This window comes from Gouania willdenowi, chromosome 13 (genome assembly GCF_900634775.1).
Source record: "Gouania willdenowi chromosome 13, fGouWil2.1, whole genome shotgun sequence".
Lineage (NCBI taxonomy): Eukaryota > Metazoa > Chordata > Actinopteri > Blenniiformes > Gobiesocidae > Gouania > Gouania willdenowi.
In genome coordinates, this window is record NC_041056.1 from 17526408 (window position 1) to 17540718 (window position 14311).

General features: G+C 35.3%; 1 protein-coding gene across 4 annotated transcripts; it reads left to right on the forward strand.

Moving 5' to 3' along the window:
• The first annotated feature begins 78 nt into the window (after nt 1-78).
• On the forward strand, nt 79-9685 carry tlcd5a (TLC domain containing 5a). 4 transcript variants are annotated; one of them, XM_028464670.1, is made up of 4 exons: nt 79-364; nt 5000-5238; nt 5369-5572; nt 7004-9685. In XM_028464670.1, the coding sequence occupies exons 3-4, from the start codon at nt 5377-5379 to the stop codon at nt 7534-7536; spliced, it is 729 nt and encodes a 242-aa protein (XP_028320471.1). In that variant the 5' UTR covers nt 79-364; nt 5000-5238; nt 5369-5376; the 3' UTR covers nt 7537-9685. The 4 variants fall into 4 exon arrangements, with proteins under 4 accessions (XP_028320471.1, XP_028320472.1, XP_028320473.1 ...); XM_028464671.1 differs by having other exon boundaries at nt 5015-5238; XM_028464672.1 differs by lacking the exon at nt 5000-5238.
• The last annotated feature ends 4626 nt before the right edge of the window (nt 9686-14311 follow it).

Genomic DNA, 14311 nt, shown 5'->3' on the forward strand with positions numbered 1-14311 from the left:
GAGGGGGGGGGGGGTCCAATGAGGAAAAACATTTTTCTGACGTTTGTTTTGTTAGTAACCACTAGGTGTCACCAGTGTGCAAAGGTAAAAGGAACACGTTCTGTTGTTACTAGCCCTGCTAAATGATGTGGCAGTTGTGCACCGTGGAATAAAATGAGGAGGAAATCGTCCTTATTAGAGAAGCAGCTCGTTAATGCCTCGACACGCGTTTTCAAAAGGGGTGAATGAAAGGACGTCCGATGGAGGCGAAGCAGCTCTGAAGAAATAACAGCATAAACAAGCCTTTAACAACATCCTCCGCCTCTTTGTGTCGTTTGTGGACACAAAACACACACCATGTAAGCAGAGAAACCGCCTCACGAAGGTAAGGAAAGGTTAGAAATGGCTTTGTTAGCCCGCTGTGGGGTCTACTAGCTAACTGGGCTGTTAGCATGCTGTACAGCAGCATCCTCTACCCAGCTGCTTCATTTAGCAGCTCCATCTTATTGCTATTACACTGTTCGCTGTCTAGGTTTGTTTGTTTTTTCTCTTCAGTAAAGTAAGAAAACGTAGGCTGATGAATAAAATAAGTGCAAGTTGATGCAATGCCTTGTTAAAGACTCCAGACCTCATCCACCTGTGGTACATAAAGCCTAATAAGAAAACACAATGAGTAACGTCGCTGCTTTCTAGTTATTGAATATATATATATATTATTTTTGATTCATTTATTTATTTTTTATTTTAATTTAAAAAAATTTTAAAGCTACTACTGGCTAGTTTACGGACTAGCCATCTTATTCCTGGAGTCACTACTGCAGGTGTGACCGTGCATGATTGCGGGCACAACTTCCGGTGTGGTAGCAAAAGTACTATCCACTGTTCTTTTGAAATAATTTCTTAAGGGAAGTGCTTTTGTGTATTTTGGGGTGATATTAAAACCTGGAAACTGCACGCACAGGCTGTAATATTACCAAGTTTATCATTGTACCAGTTGGTAGAGCTACTCTCTTTACCAGGGAGCAAATATTTATGCCTTTTTATTGTTTCCTGGAGTTTTATTGGGCTTTATTTACTGCTACTGCATATTTACAAGTTGGTTTAGTGTGACTTTATTAGTGTGCATAGTTCCTGTTATGAACATATAGGTACATCTGAATGAGATAACTTTTTCAAATAATATAAAACAATGTTACCAAAAATCTTTAAAACCTCATTAAAAAGATGTCAGTGTGGTCTTTTGTATTGTAATTACAATGACCCACACTATCAGCTAAAATAAACTATCTCCAAGTGTTTCTGAGCAGTAGGAACTAATTGCCGATAAATAAAGCCCAATAAAACTCTGGAAAACAATAACCAGGAATAAATATTTGCTCCCTGGTTCAATTACACCATACAATATTAGAGGAATGTGAGGTCAAATAATTCAGCAGCCGACTGATGTTAAATGGAAGATCATTAATCAACAATACCCGAAAGTCGAATTGATTATCGGGCTGATCAGCCACCTGTAATATTTTGATCCTACAGGAAGTTTCAACAATGTTCAAAAAGTGGTTACCCTAGTAATGTAGTGGAGAGATTGTCATTCATTTGTATTAGAGCCCGGCCAACGTGGGATTTTGGCCAATGGTGTTTCCAATATTGGGTGTTTTAAAAAGCTGATATTTGATGTACAGTATCAGCCAGTTGCCGATAAATCAGCTGATATAGGGCTGGGCGGTATGACCACAAAACTTATATCAAGGTGTTTTTCAAAATTTAAAAACGGTTTTACGGTATTTATTTATTTGGTTTTTTTTCATCCATAATCAGGTGTTCACAGCGTTTTCTACTGGTTGAAAGAGGAATTACTGCAGTAGATTGACTTAGGATGGTCTATTTTGCTGTCATAATGAGTAATTCCACACTAGTAGTAATACATGTTTGCAACAGCAGCCCATTGGCTCTTTGCCGCGCAAGCTTAGCTTTAGCAATAGCTTGATTTCTAGCTTTAAATGCTGCATACTCCATTTTCTTATGGTGAATAAGGTAGCGTTTTTTTTTTTGCGAATTCACCAGGACTTATTTCCGCATTATAGGAATCACAAATTGCAATCGTTTGTCCTCTTTTTTGTGTATTCCTGCTAAGCTAACCGTGTCCGTGAGTGTTGTTCTCCTGTAGCAGAGGCAGGCATGTGCTCACATGCAACTTCAGAGCTTTCAATTGTGTCTTTCTTATCCATTTACACCACAACTAACACCAGAGCGCTACTGTTTACCTTCCTATTTCGAAGTGAAACGTTGAAACGAGTTCGGTCTGAAACGTGGCACAGCGTAGCGTTATGAAAGTTGTGTTATCAAAGTAGTAACACTGTCATCATAATAACTGTAAAACCACTGATAAAAATGAAATGGCAAACTTGTGCAAACTGTATTTACAGAATACAATGTAAAAAAAAATGCTTAAAATGAGACCTAATCTGTATGTGTGAGTAATGTTTATCCCTGAATTGATTACAGTTTTACAAAGACTCTCGTGGCTTTTAATATTATATTCAGCTATTACTAAGGTGAAAAAAATGCTACAATTCCATAAATAATGTAAATTATGTTCAGAATATGTTGTGTTTAACTCTACCTGTCAAGCATATGAAGATATCAGCAGAAATAAACTTGATTTGTAAGCACACACCGCTGAGTTCCTTAATCAAATACACCCTCCCTCTTCTCAAACCATGGCCCTTTTATTTGTCAACCACTGGCAGCTACATAATATGACTATATGTGTGTCACTCAGTCTTAATGCACAGCATCAAACAAATAATTGGATGAACTGACATGGTTTCTGCACAGTCAGAAATGGGTTCCTCAGCCTTTAATCTGGTTAAAAGATGCATTTGAATTTGATTTGATTTTAAAGATTGTCCTTAACTATTTAATATCATTACACATAAAGTATGAGAATTATACTACCTTGCTGAACCCTGAAATATTACAGTAATATAGGACAACAACAAGAACGCACGGGACAGTCACAGTATATGATGTAGGGGTGTTGAAAAAAAAATCATTAGGTGATATTACGTTGCGCGACTCTCGGATTAATTTTAAATCCATCCATGTCATTTTTTTTTTTTTTTTTATTATTTTTTTTTTACCTTTTTTTAACCAGGAAAGTCTTTTCCACTGCAGGAGACATTGTAACTGCACAAAGAAGTGCGCTGAAACCTGGGCATGTTGACCAGCTTGTGTTTTTTCAATAAAATCTAAAAAGAAAGTACTAACTTTCTGCATTTATTTGTTGTTCTAGGCATATACTGTACCTCAGTTAAGCTACACTAAAGTCATGTTGCACTAAAGTCAAAGTTGGTTAAAAAGCCACAGGCAGATTGTATGTTGTTTTTTATTTAAAGTTGTTGGCACATGGCATGTTAAAGCCAATGTTTGAATGTAAAATATGCCAATAAAATATATTTCATACATAATGTTCTCATGAAGGTGTACACATTTACAGATTAGTTGTTTCTTACGTCATATATATATTAAAAAAAATTGTAATAATTGCCTTATACTTTATAATCGGTATATATCGCATCGTATCATGACCAATGTATTGTAAGGCTGCTCGATTAATCGAAATTAGATTACGATTTCGATTATTTCACCCAACGATTACAAAAATTACATAATTGATATATATATATATATATATATATATATTATTTTAAATATATGTTTTATTTGCTAAATAAAACAAACCCACTATTTCGGACATCTACAAATAATAAAGTTTGGCATACACACATTAATACTAACTATAAATTGTTTAATCCACGCACATGCAAGCTCCTCCCCTCCGTCCCGCCCCTCTCAAAGCCTAAGCTAGCCTGCAGGCCAACACGAGTAAAGTTGTTGCTAGTGGTCTTGAAACATGGCAGGAGAAATGCCGCAAAAACGCTTGATAACCAAGTGGGAAGTCAACTTCTCCTAAATGGGAACACTTTGGGTTTGATAATTAAGACCTAGAGCAAAGACACATCACATGCTATAAGTGTTTTGTTTTGTGCAAACGTGAACATACTTGATTTTAGTGTTTGAAGGATTGTATGTATGTTTAAAGAATATAATTTGTTTTTTTGTCCAAAAAATGAATAACTTTTTGGTTGAAAAATAATCGTTTGAATAATCGGGATTTCAGTTATGACTAAAATAATCATGATTATCAAGCAGCCCTAATGTATCGGGATATGAATTGTATCGCCAGATGCCAGGCAATACACACCCCTACTATGATGGGATAATACATCAAAAGTGAACCACAAGTTCATCTACCATCTACCAGTGTTGTCAAAGGCTAAGTTTATATCAATCAATCAATCAATCTTTATTTGTATAGCGCCAAATCATAACCAATGGTATCTCAAGGCACTTTACAGTAGAGCAGTCTTAAGGACGGACTCTTCATCTTATGGATACACACATATGCATATATACGTATATACACATATGTATCCCACACCCAACATGAATTCATCATGGCGGCAAGGAAAACCTTCTGTTAAGCAGCAGGAACCTTGTGTGGATCCCATTCCTATGATGAACAGCCATCAAATGTATTTTTCACAATAAACATCTACGATAAGAAATAAATCATATCTTTAATGGCTACTTTTGGGCTAATGTTCTGTACTTTACTGACCATGTGTTAATTGCCATGAATTGTGAATTTACCTTCAGTACTGTGCAATGACCAAATATTATACCACTATCGTCGCGTTGATGTCAATAAATAGATCAATAGTTTTTTTTCCCATATTATTCCTCATTTTTTTAAACAGGCAATTATTTAATAATATTTGTTAGAACAAGGTTCTAATAGATGATACTCTAAATTTAAGACAACCATCTAATTGAAGTATTCCACATTGTTTACTTTGATGAGTGATTGCAGTAAACAGTAACTCATAGTGAACTTAAAGGACTTTATTTCTCTAGTCCTATTGATGTAGCTCTTCCTCCTCACGTGAATTTTCAGACTTGTTGTGCCCAGTGACTTCTCATCTATTCGTGAAAATCGCTCCAAGTCTCAGAAAGTCGAGTGGGCCTGTCCATCTGCATGGTCTCATCTCCTTGTACAAAACGTCACAGCAGAATAAGAGACGTCCCCCTCACCCCACCAGACCCTCCTTCAGCCAACTATTGTACTATTATAGTTCAAGCAAGGGGCTAATTGTTGCTCACTCACAAAGGCTGCACAGTCCACATCCTTGGATGGTAAATTATTCCTTTTCTTCTGTAAACGATGAGATGTGGCTCCTTTACTGGGCAAATGGCTGATGCTGACTGGTTTATTTCACTTACTTTAATGTAACTTGTTATTTTTTTCTTTGTTTTGTTTCCTCAGGGGTGAAGATGGCACTGCTTGTGATTTGTGCGTTCCTGTCTCTGTCCTGCTGGCTGTCGTTTTACCTCATTCTGGGTTACGTTAATAGTTCCAGAAGCTGCGAATGGAACTGCCGCCTGGTCACCCTCGTGCACGGCATCCTTGCAGTGTGTGTTACAGCGTACATAGGCTACGTGGACGGACCATGGCCTTTTGCTTATCCAGGTAGGACACTTAGTTCTACAATTATTTTTGCACTTAAAAAAAAAACTATAAAAAGAGATTATACAAATAAATCATGATTTATCAAGATTGTTCATCTCTTTACACTATTATATGGGAAATACTGTAATTATGTCATGCAGTAAAGATAGTTATTTACATGGCTAACAAATACAAACAATAGATAGCTGTAATTAGAAAAACTAAATGTGAAGAATGTGAAAAAAGGGGGGAGAAGACAACCTAAATGTGTTCCATTAAACTAAGTTGTAGCTCACAATTTTAATGTCTATAATCTTGCAAGAGTTCATTTAAAAAAAGAAAAACACAAATATGGCCCAGCTTGACTCAAGAATGATGTTTAAAAGTTCTGAAACAGATTTTAAAATGCTTTTAAAGTTAAAAAAAATAAAATATATATATATATATATTATTCTGGCAGTGGAAATGATACTTTAAACTTTTTGTTTATTATTATTATTATTATTATTATTATTATTATTATTATTATTATTATTATTATTATTATTATATTCTCCATTTGATACTTTTTTGAAAATATTTGTTGATGTCAGTGTACGTTTGTAACAGGATATTATTCAGGGTGAGTTGGCGTCCTGGTATAGAAGTAACCACTGTAGATTATTATCCCCTGCCACAAAGTGGAAAGGGGATATCGATTTGAGCTCCGTCCGTGTGTCCGTCCGTCCGAGTTGAAAGGGACAGCTTTTCTCATAAACTATTTAAGATACGATAACCAAATTCAGTATGTGGCTTAAGGGTATCAATACCTTGATGGAATTCGAAAATGAGATGTCTGCAATTATTTTTTCCAGAGTTATTGCCCTTTTTCCGTTTTTCTTTACTCTGTGTGAGTTTGTGTGTTTTGACCTACCACTGTTGCCGTAGTAGTCGGAAGTCGCCATCTTGAAAGCCCATGGCCTACTGGTCTTTACGAACTAAGTTGTTGTATTTTCGGCTTGTGAGTATGTTTAAGTTTACTGTTTGATAACACTCCTAAGACTGTGTTACTGAGCCTGAAGTAAATAACCTAATAAAAGTTAACCTTCCTCTTGTGTTAGCTTTTCTCTTAGCATCTCTAATGATGATGGGTCCTAAATCAGCTGTAAAAGACACTAAAAGCAAATATCTGTCATTTAATTTTTTTCCTACCTATTATTTACCTTGTTAGGCTTCCTAATCTTTGAAAAATCAATTATATGAACTCAATTACAATTTAATTACGATTACGACAACAACAGATTTTTGAAATTACAATTATTATCACACCATGATTGTAATTCATTGTCAATTATGCAAACTACAATTGACCCTGCCGCTAACTGAGTGTATGTGTGTGTGTGTGTGTGCGTGTGTGCGTGTGCGTGTGTGTGTGTGCGTGCGTGCGTGCGTGTGTGTGTGTGTTTTTTCCAGGTACTGTGAACACGCCTCTACAGATCAGTGCCTTGATTTTAAGCTTGGGCTACTTCATCTTTGACATGGCCTGGTGCGTTTACTTCCGCACAGAAGGCCCCGTTATGCTAGCCCACCACACCATGAGCATCCTGGGAATCCTGCTGACTCTATGGTTGGGGGAGTCCGGCATTGAGGGATGCGCCGTGCTCTTTGGCAGTGAAATCACCAACCCCCTCCTGCAGACACGCTGGTTCCTCAAACAGACAGGACGCTACAGGACCCTACTGGGCGATGTGGTGGACGTTCTGTTCATGCTGCTGTTTGTTGTGATGCGAGTCTTCGTGGGAGGCACAATGCTGTACTGTGAGCTGATCTCTCCCAGGCCTAGATTCTTCATCAAGTGCGGAGGCGTAGCCATGTACGCTCTGTCCTGGATCTTCATGGTGGACATTGTTAAATTTGCCATGCGTAAAAGTAGAAGATGGAACCAAGAGCAAACAGACTCCCAGGAAACTGTTGCTTCCAACGGTCACAAAGGGAAACAGGACTGAGTGACTTCCTCACCACTCATCAGCTTGAACACTGATTGGAAAGTACAAGGGGTACTTAGAATACTTGCATATATTTTCTAAGTTGAATTCCAGTGCAGGATTCAGACATGATGCATATAATGCAGGTACACGTGCAAAAGAAATGACACAAGGATACCAAAGCACTTTGATTTACACTGTAAATGATGTTTTTTTACTTCTACTGAAAGTTTCTCTGTCAAGGTATCGACTGTTTACATGTAAGGCCTAAAGGTGTTGGCTTTATAGAAAATTAGGATTACTTCCTCTGAAGTCAGGTCTTCAAGGGTTTTTATTCAACTTTATTCAGATTTCAGTGTAAACTCAGGGAAATACAGCTACAAATAAAGTACATATAAAACAGTAATAAATTAGTGATTTTTCCTCTAAGGAATATCTGTTTTTTTTTTTTTTCCTTTTCTGATTACAATTACAATTTTATTTTGCAGACTCTTTTATCCAAAGCGACAAACAACACAAGTTGTTGGGGTTAAGGGACTTGTGATGTTCCTGGTTGGATTCTGACCCTTGACCCTCTGATTACAAGCTCGCCTCCCTACCTGTTACGCCACCACCACCCTGAAAACATAACATTTTGATGATGATATCAGGACAAAAAAAATTCTTGTCTATGTTTTTCAGGTTCCTGAACATGGATGTCAGTTTTTAAATTTGCCTTAGGAGTGATTCTACCTTATATACAGTAGGTGTGAAAGAGAGTATAAGTATCTTGATGTTAGTCCATGACTTAGTCCAAAGCCTCATAACCCATGTTGGCTCAGATTAACTCCATAAAACCATTGTTCTAAGTCAACTGTAGGTGCCAGATGATCCCTGCAATTTATTTAGGAAACTTGTAAATACGTTCAATGTTTTGTTTAAGAAGTTGGACTTATTTGGCATCTTTAATAATCTCCAATATGCTTTTGAAATAGAAATCTGCCCATTTCTAATTCACGTTAATTTTCCATACTCTGGTGGTTTAGATAAGGATTATTACGTTGGAGTGATTACAGTGATGGTTGTAGCTAATCTGTTTCATAGTAGAGCTCAAAAACTTAACAAAGGTGGAGACATTCCTGCAAAAGAAAGTTAAGAAACTACTGGAGATTTACATTTGTATGCATAATAATTACAACATTATGGAATATGGAGAATATTTAGACCTTTTTCATCTTAAAATGTAAACTTTACTGTGGTAAAGTGGTTTTGTTGATCTTGGGTAGCTCTTTACTTGCCAAGTTTGATTAATTTATTTTACTGTGGTCTGGGATTATCAAGATTTGACTGTTTAAGTTTCTGCACGTATGAATGTGTTGACTAACAATGGAGCAGAGTGTTTTAGGGACACAATGATGTTTATATAACGTAGTTGTTTGTGTTTTGAATGGCCTTATAGCACACAACAAAACACAGTAATAGTGCAATTGTAAAATATCTCACTCAGTGTGTTTATACGTGTGTGGGTGTTGGAATATTGGGGTTGATGCGTGTTTGAAAGTTTATTAAAGATTGATTTAAAAGACGGACATAGTGAAAAAGATTGTGCCGTGTGTTTTCTTCTTGCAAGTTTGTGGTTTTGTCAGGGTAGCCTAGTTTTTCTGTTTGTAATCAATATTGTTAATACATTTTCCCTATGGGAATGACTGTATCTGTCTGTGTCTGATTTCCTGTTCTTGTGTGCCAGCTTTGAGATTGGGACTGAAAGGTTCCAGTACCAAACCATTCTAATCTGCCTAAAACGTGTTGAAATGATGCGCGGATTGAACAAACAATTTGTAATCTACAAACCTGTTTGAAGTTCAATTCATCCGTCTCAGCGTGGAGAACATGCATGCTCCGCACATGATGAAAAAGGCCAGGACTTTGTCATCTTCGAGGCAGCTTTGCTGACCAATGTTGCCTTAAGGATCCAGGTTAAACTCTACCTGTCTCACATTCCTACCACTAAAAAACAGTACATTTATATTTTGAAAGCCGTTGAGCGTTAAATTAAACAGAAAAATTGTGAAAAAAATGCCACCATTCACCTAAAAATCTTGTGTGGATTTTTTATTGATTCATTGAAAACACTAGCTTTTCTCCTTGTCATTACACCTTGGCTTTAATAAATGTAACCTTTTCATTGTGAGCAAATGACGTGTTTTTTGCACATTGATATTTGTTGTTTTAAGCTAAACCAATGCCATCCTGTGGATTTCTTTGCTTATTTAATTAAAAGCCAACAGAATATACAAATTACGTTTACCTGAGTCATCCTTTAAAATCCTCAATGCATCAACGCAAAACTCCATTCACTGTGTATTAACAAACATTGTTATTCAGATTCTATAATTCTATTTTGTTCAGAGCTGTTTATTTATTGGGATCCCCATTCGCAGGTACTCTTCCCACAACAACATCACAAAAATACAAAATGCTACTAATGCTATGTTAAATTAAATTACCATACTAAACGACCAAGTTACATGAAGTTGCCTGAAATGTCCACATGATGGTGTCATTTCATTTATGTGTTATGTAGACCTCTGCTTTTTAGGAGGACTGGGTTTTTCACAGAGCAGCCAATAGGAAGGCATTACTGAATGATGTTATGTGACATGATAAACTTAAGGCCATGACTTTGATCCTTTTAAAATTAAAAAAAAGAATAAAAATGTCATGGTGTGGCTGATTGTGGTAGGAATGTATGGGGGAGTGGAATCCTGTTTTATTTTATTCTGTAAATGAATGCATTTTGAAGGGGAAAAAAAAGGCATTAAAGTATAATTGCAGACAAAAAATTGACGAAAACTAAAAAAGGCGTCAAACAATATTTAACATCTGCTACACCCCACTCGGTGAAAGTAAAGCAATGAGTTAGTAATGATCTGATGCTCTCAGTTGAGTGTGAAATGATCATTTAATCGGTCTAATGTGGGTTTATTGCTCACTTAATCATTTCAGCTTATTAATAGTCTTTTTTTATACTTTATTTATTTTACTTATTTTTTGCTTCAAAGTGTGGTTTACCTGCAAGGCACATGTTGCTTTTCTCCTAAACTGTTCTGTGCACTGCTTCATCAATTAGAGAAGGACTTTCCTGATTTTCACATATTACTTAGCTTTAATCTAGACCAGTGGTTCCCAAACCGGGGTACGTGTACCCCTAAGGCAGGGGTCTGCAACCTTTACTCTCAAAGGAACCATTTTGCCTCATCTCACCTGGATTAAAGTCCTTCCAGAGCCGAAAAAATACCTTCTCAATGAAGACAATAGTGTGTTAAATTCTACTGTTAAAATGATATAAAATAATGTTTGATTTAGTTTGACTTGATTTGTATTGATCATGTAAATGGAAACTTAAAAACAGTTTAAAATAAAAAATAAAATAAATTGACATCAAGAAATAAAACAGTATCTTGCATTTTGAAATTCTTACACATCTCAGTTTACATGAACACAATGTTATATAAAGAAAAAAAAATTTTTTTTTTAGTTCATGTATTTGAAAGGCTACAAAAAGTAACTTGAATTTGATTACACATGATCATGTGATCAAAACATGCTAATTGCTCATTTCTTGCCACACATAAAGCGTGCATATTTGACTGGCACATTGGTGGTTAAATGAATCTTTCCCCACACAATTAAAATGTCTATTTTCTTCCAGAATAGTGTTTTTGTTGGTTTAGTTATCTTACCAGGGATTTAAAACTTAAGGTTAGCCACAGCCACAGGAAAGTTAATGGTCTGTAGATGTTACAGGAGGTGAAGTAGGAAGATGGTCGAGTCATTGCGTAACGTGATTTATTTTATGGTTAACAAATTGTTATATCTTGATTTTATTTGTCATTAATCATTAATAACCTCTGTAAAAAAAAAACAAAACAAAAAAAACACTTTATTTCAATATATTTTTTTAAAGCTATCGGAAGCCATTGTATAAGAGTTAAAGAGCCACATTAGGCTCCAGAGCCACAGGTTCCAGGCCCCTGGAGGCACACAGAAACATTTGTCAGTTTATTTTTTAACAATATAGTTTTTTTTTTTTTTTTTTTTTTTTTTTTTTTTTTTTTTTACATGCGCACAGACTTTTTATTCTCATCCATCAATAATTGTTAGCGGCACAACTCTTTAAAATACACCAAAAGGTGACGTTCAAGGTTAATGTTGGACTAATCAGTTAGACGAGCCTGCAGACACAAATAAATAATATATAACATGAGCTAAGGGGTACTTGCGATAAGAAATAAAGACTAAGGGGAACATGGGGAAATATAGTTTGCTAAACACTGATCAAGACTCTCCATCAAGTTTACATTAGTCATTTTCTTTGAGTCCATGTCGAGTGTTATTGTATTATTCAAAGTGCATTTTTTTCTTGTAACTGTTACAAAGCTCTCCTCTAAAGTCTTAATGAATGATTTTAGGCCTCAAAGGTTATTAAAGTCAACTAGTCATTTAAATGAAGTGATGTTTGCCAGTATTTTTGATCACTCTTAATGTGATAAAAGCTGTTTTATCTTGTTGTTATCTTGTTATTCACTGAAAACCATGGAAAGTGGTTAATATTCTATAGAACATGGAGGTGTTGGAACATCAGTGTTGCATGAAACCTGTGGTAGTTGATTCAGGTTAACTCAAATAAGAATAGCAGCTTGTAGACGACCTTTACTAAAGCAGAAATCTGAATGAAACTCACTCAGAACTACGTCAACTACTGCTGAAATACTATTTTTAGAGTGCATGAGGTGGGGTTTTAAAACTTGTTCACAGACTTGAAGAAGATGCCGAATATGTGTCCGCGTCCTGTGTACAGGTACATCAGGCAGATTCAAATTTTAAACTATTAAGAAAAATGTTTTTGTCATTGGCTACACATGAACTTGCATACTTTTAGTTCATTCATTTTCAATCAAACACAGCTTTTGTAATTACATTTGCTGTTCAGGTTAAACTAAACAGATGGAATACTGCATATTTGTGCAGCATCAAGGTTTCAATAACTCTTCCTGTACACGGGTTGCAGATCTTCTCTCTTGCTGCATAAAAATGACATTATATGAAGAATTTTGCTTGAAAAATCAATACCTTATTGAAACTTAATGGCAAGCACCGTAAAGATACATAAAAAAAAAGGACTTATTCAGCAACATTTATTGTGCTTTTCAGCTGTTTGAGACCAAGAACCATATTAATTCCTCAACACAAATGCATTTGAAGCTATTATATTTGTACAAAAAAAGGAAAGATTTTAGTTTTCTGTTGCTTTTAAACGTATTTGTTGATTACCATATTTTCTCTCAGTAGAACTAAAGGTAGTTTTTCTGACCAGATTAGATCAGTTTTGTCTTGCGAGAGCATTTCCCTGACATTTCATCCCAGAAGCCAACCAATCATTATAAAATATCTTACTAAAATAGTTCATCTTACAGAACGCTGCAGGCCACGCACACCAAATTAGTACACATAAATGTTTGTATCACAATTTAATGCTTTGCCTGTGTCACCCACAAATAATGACTCTCATTATTGAAGTGTTTTATGTCTTTAAGGCAAACGTGTCTGTACTTGTAAAGAGTATAACATTAGATCTCTTGGGTTTCTCTACAAAAACACTGACAAACTTAAAGTCAATGTTTGTTTTCCCCCCAAGAGTTTGTTATATGTGACAAAGCAAGACTACAATATTTTGGGCATTTTTCCAAGCTAAATGACTTTTGGCGACTCGATTATGGAAATTACTTCCTGTGATTGAAGGAGTTAATAGGATTTTTTTTTTAATGTGTCAAAGTTCTTTTGACTTCAGTTCTTTTAATCGCAACAATGCACATCAAGGGTTCTTGTTGCGAAAGGTTAGAGGTGTATTTTAGTATTCTGTGCGTGCAGCATTATAAAGTTTGTATGACAAGAAACAATGCTTTAATTTAATTTATTCTATTTATCGCTTAGAAAGTTCCACCCATCATCAGCAAGTAGCTGCCCAGGAATAAAGTAGGTATTTTCACACACGGTACACAAATAACCTAGAAAACACAACATATCTTTACATTGACATCAGCTATAAATAGATTTGGAAAATACCTAGTTCCTTTGTACAAAATTGAAAGTAGTCAAATATATAAATAGAAATTTGATTATGCAGATTTTGAACTTGTACAGAATTATTGCCATTTTTGTTAAAAAAGGTAAATGAACCATCACTTCACACATTAAATCTATTATTTTGTGGCATGTGACTACAATAATCTCACCGATTATAAGAGATTATATTTTTTTAGGTAAACATGTCTTGTGATTTTATTATCTATTTTTCATAATTTAATATGCCTGTTTATTTTATTTATTTATTTATATATATGTGTATAGCTATTTTAGTCTGTTTTGTCGTGTTCGATCCCAATGGTATCTCACAAAACATGGGCTAAAAAAAAAGAATTAAAACATTCCATGCAATTATTTGCCTAAAAAAAAAACCCAATCTTTTTACTTTACATACTTGACAAAAATAGAAGGACAAACCAGAATAGCCAGAAATTCACACAAGAACTTGTTGATGCCTGTAGTTTATCTTTGATATTCTCTTTGAGGTGACATTTATCCCCAAGCATCCATTTTTGATTGTTTTTCCAAACCAATCCTATTGGCTTGTGCCCAGAAACACAGCAAGGATATGCAGATACAAAGGGTAAATGAAGGAATGAACTTCATTAATCAAAGTTTTTTTATTTAGTAATTATAAATTCTGCTAAGTGGATTTTTTAAAATTATTATT

Bases quoted from the DNA above. Each gene is read 5' to 3' on its own strand.
- tlcd5a (XM_028464670.1), top strand. From the start codon at position 5,377: ATGGCACTGCTTGTGATTTGTGCGTTCCTGTCTCTGTCCTGCTGGCTG. The intron at 5,573-7,003 runs GTAGGACACTTA...TGTTTTTTCCAG, and splicing joins ATGGCCTTTTGCTTATCCAG to GTACTGTGAACACGCCTCTA.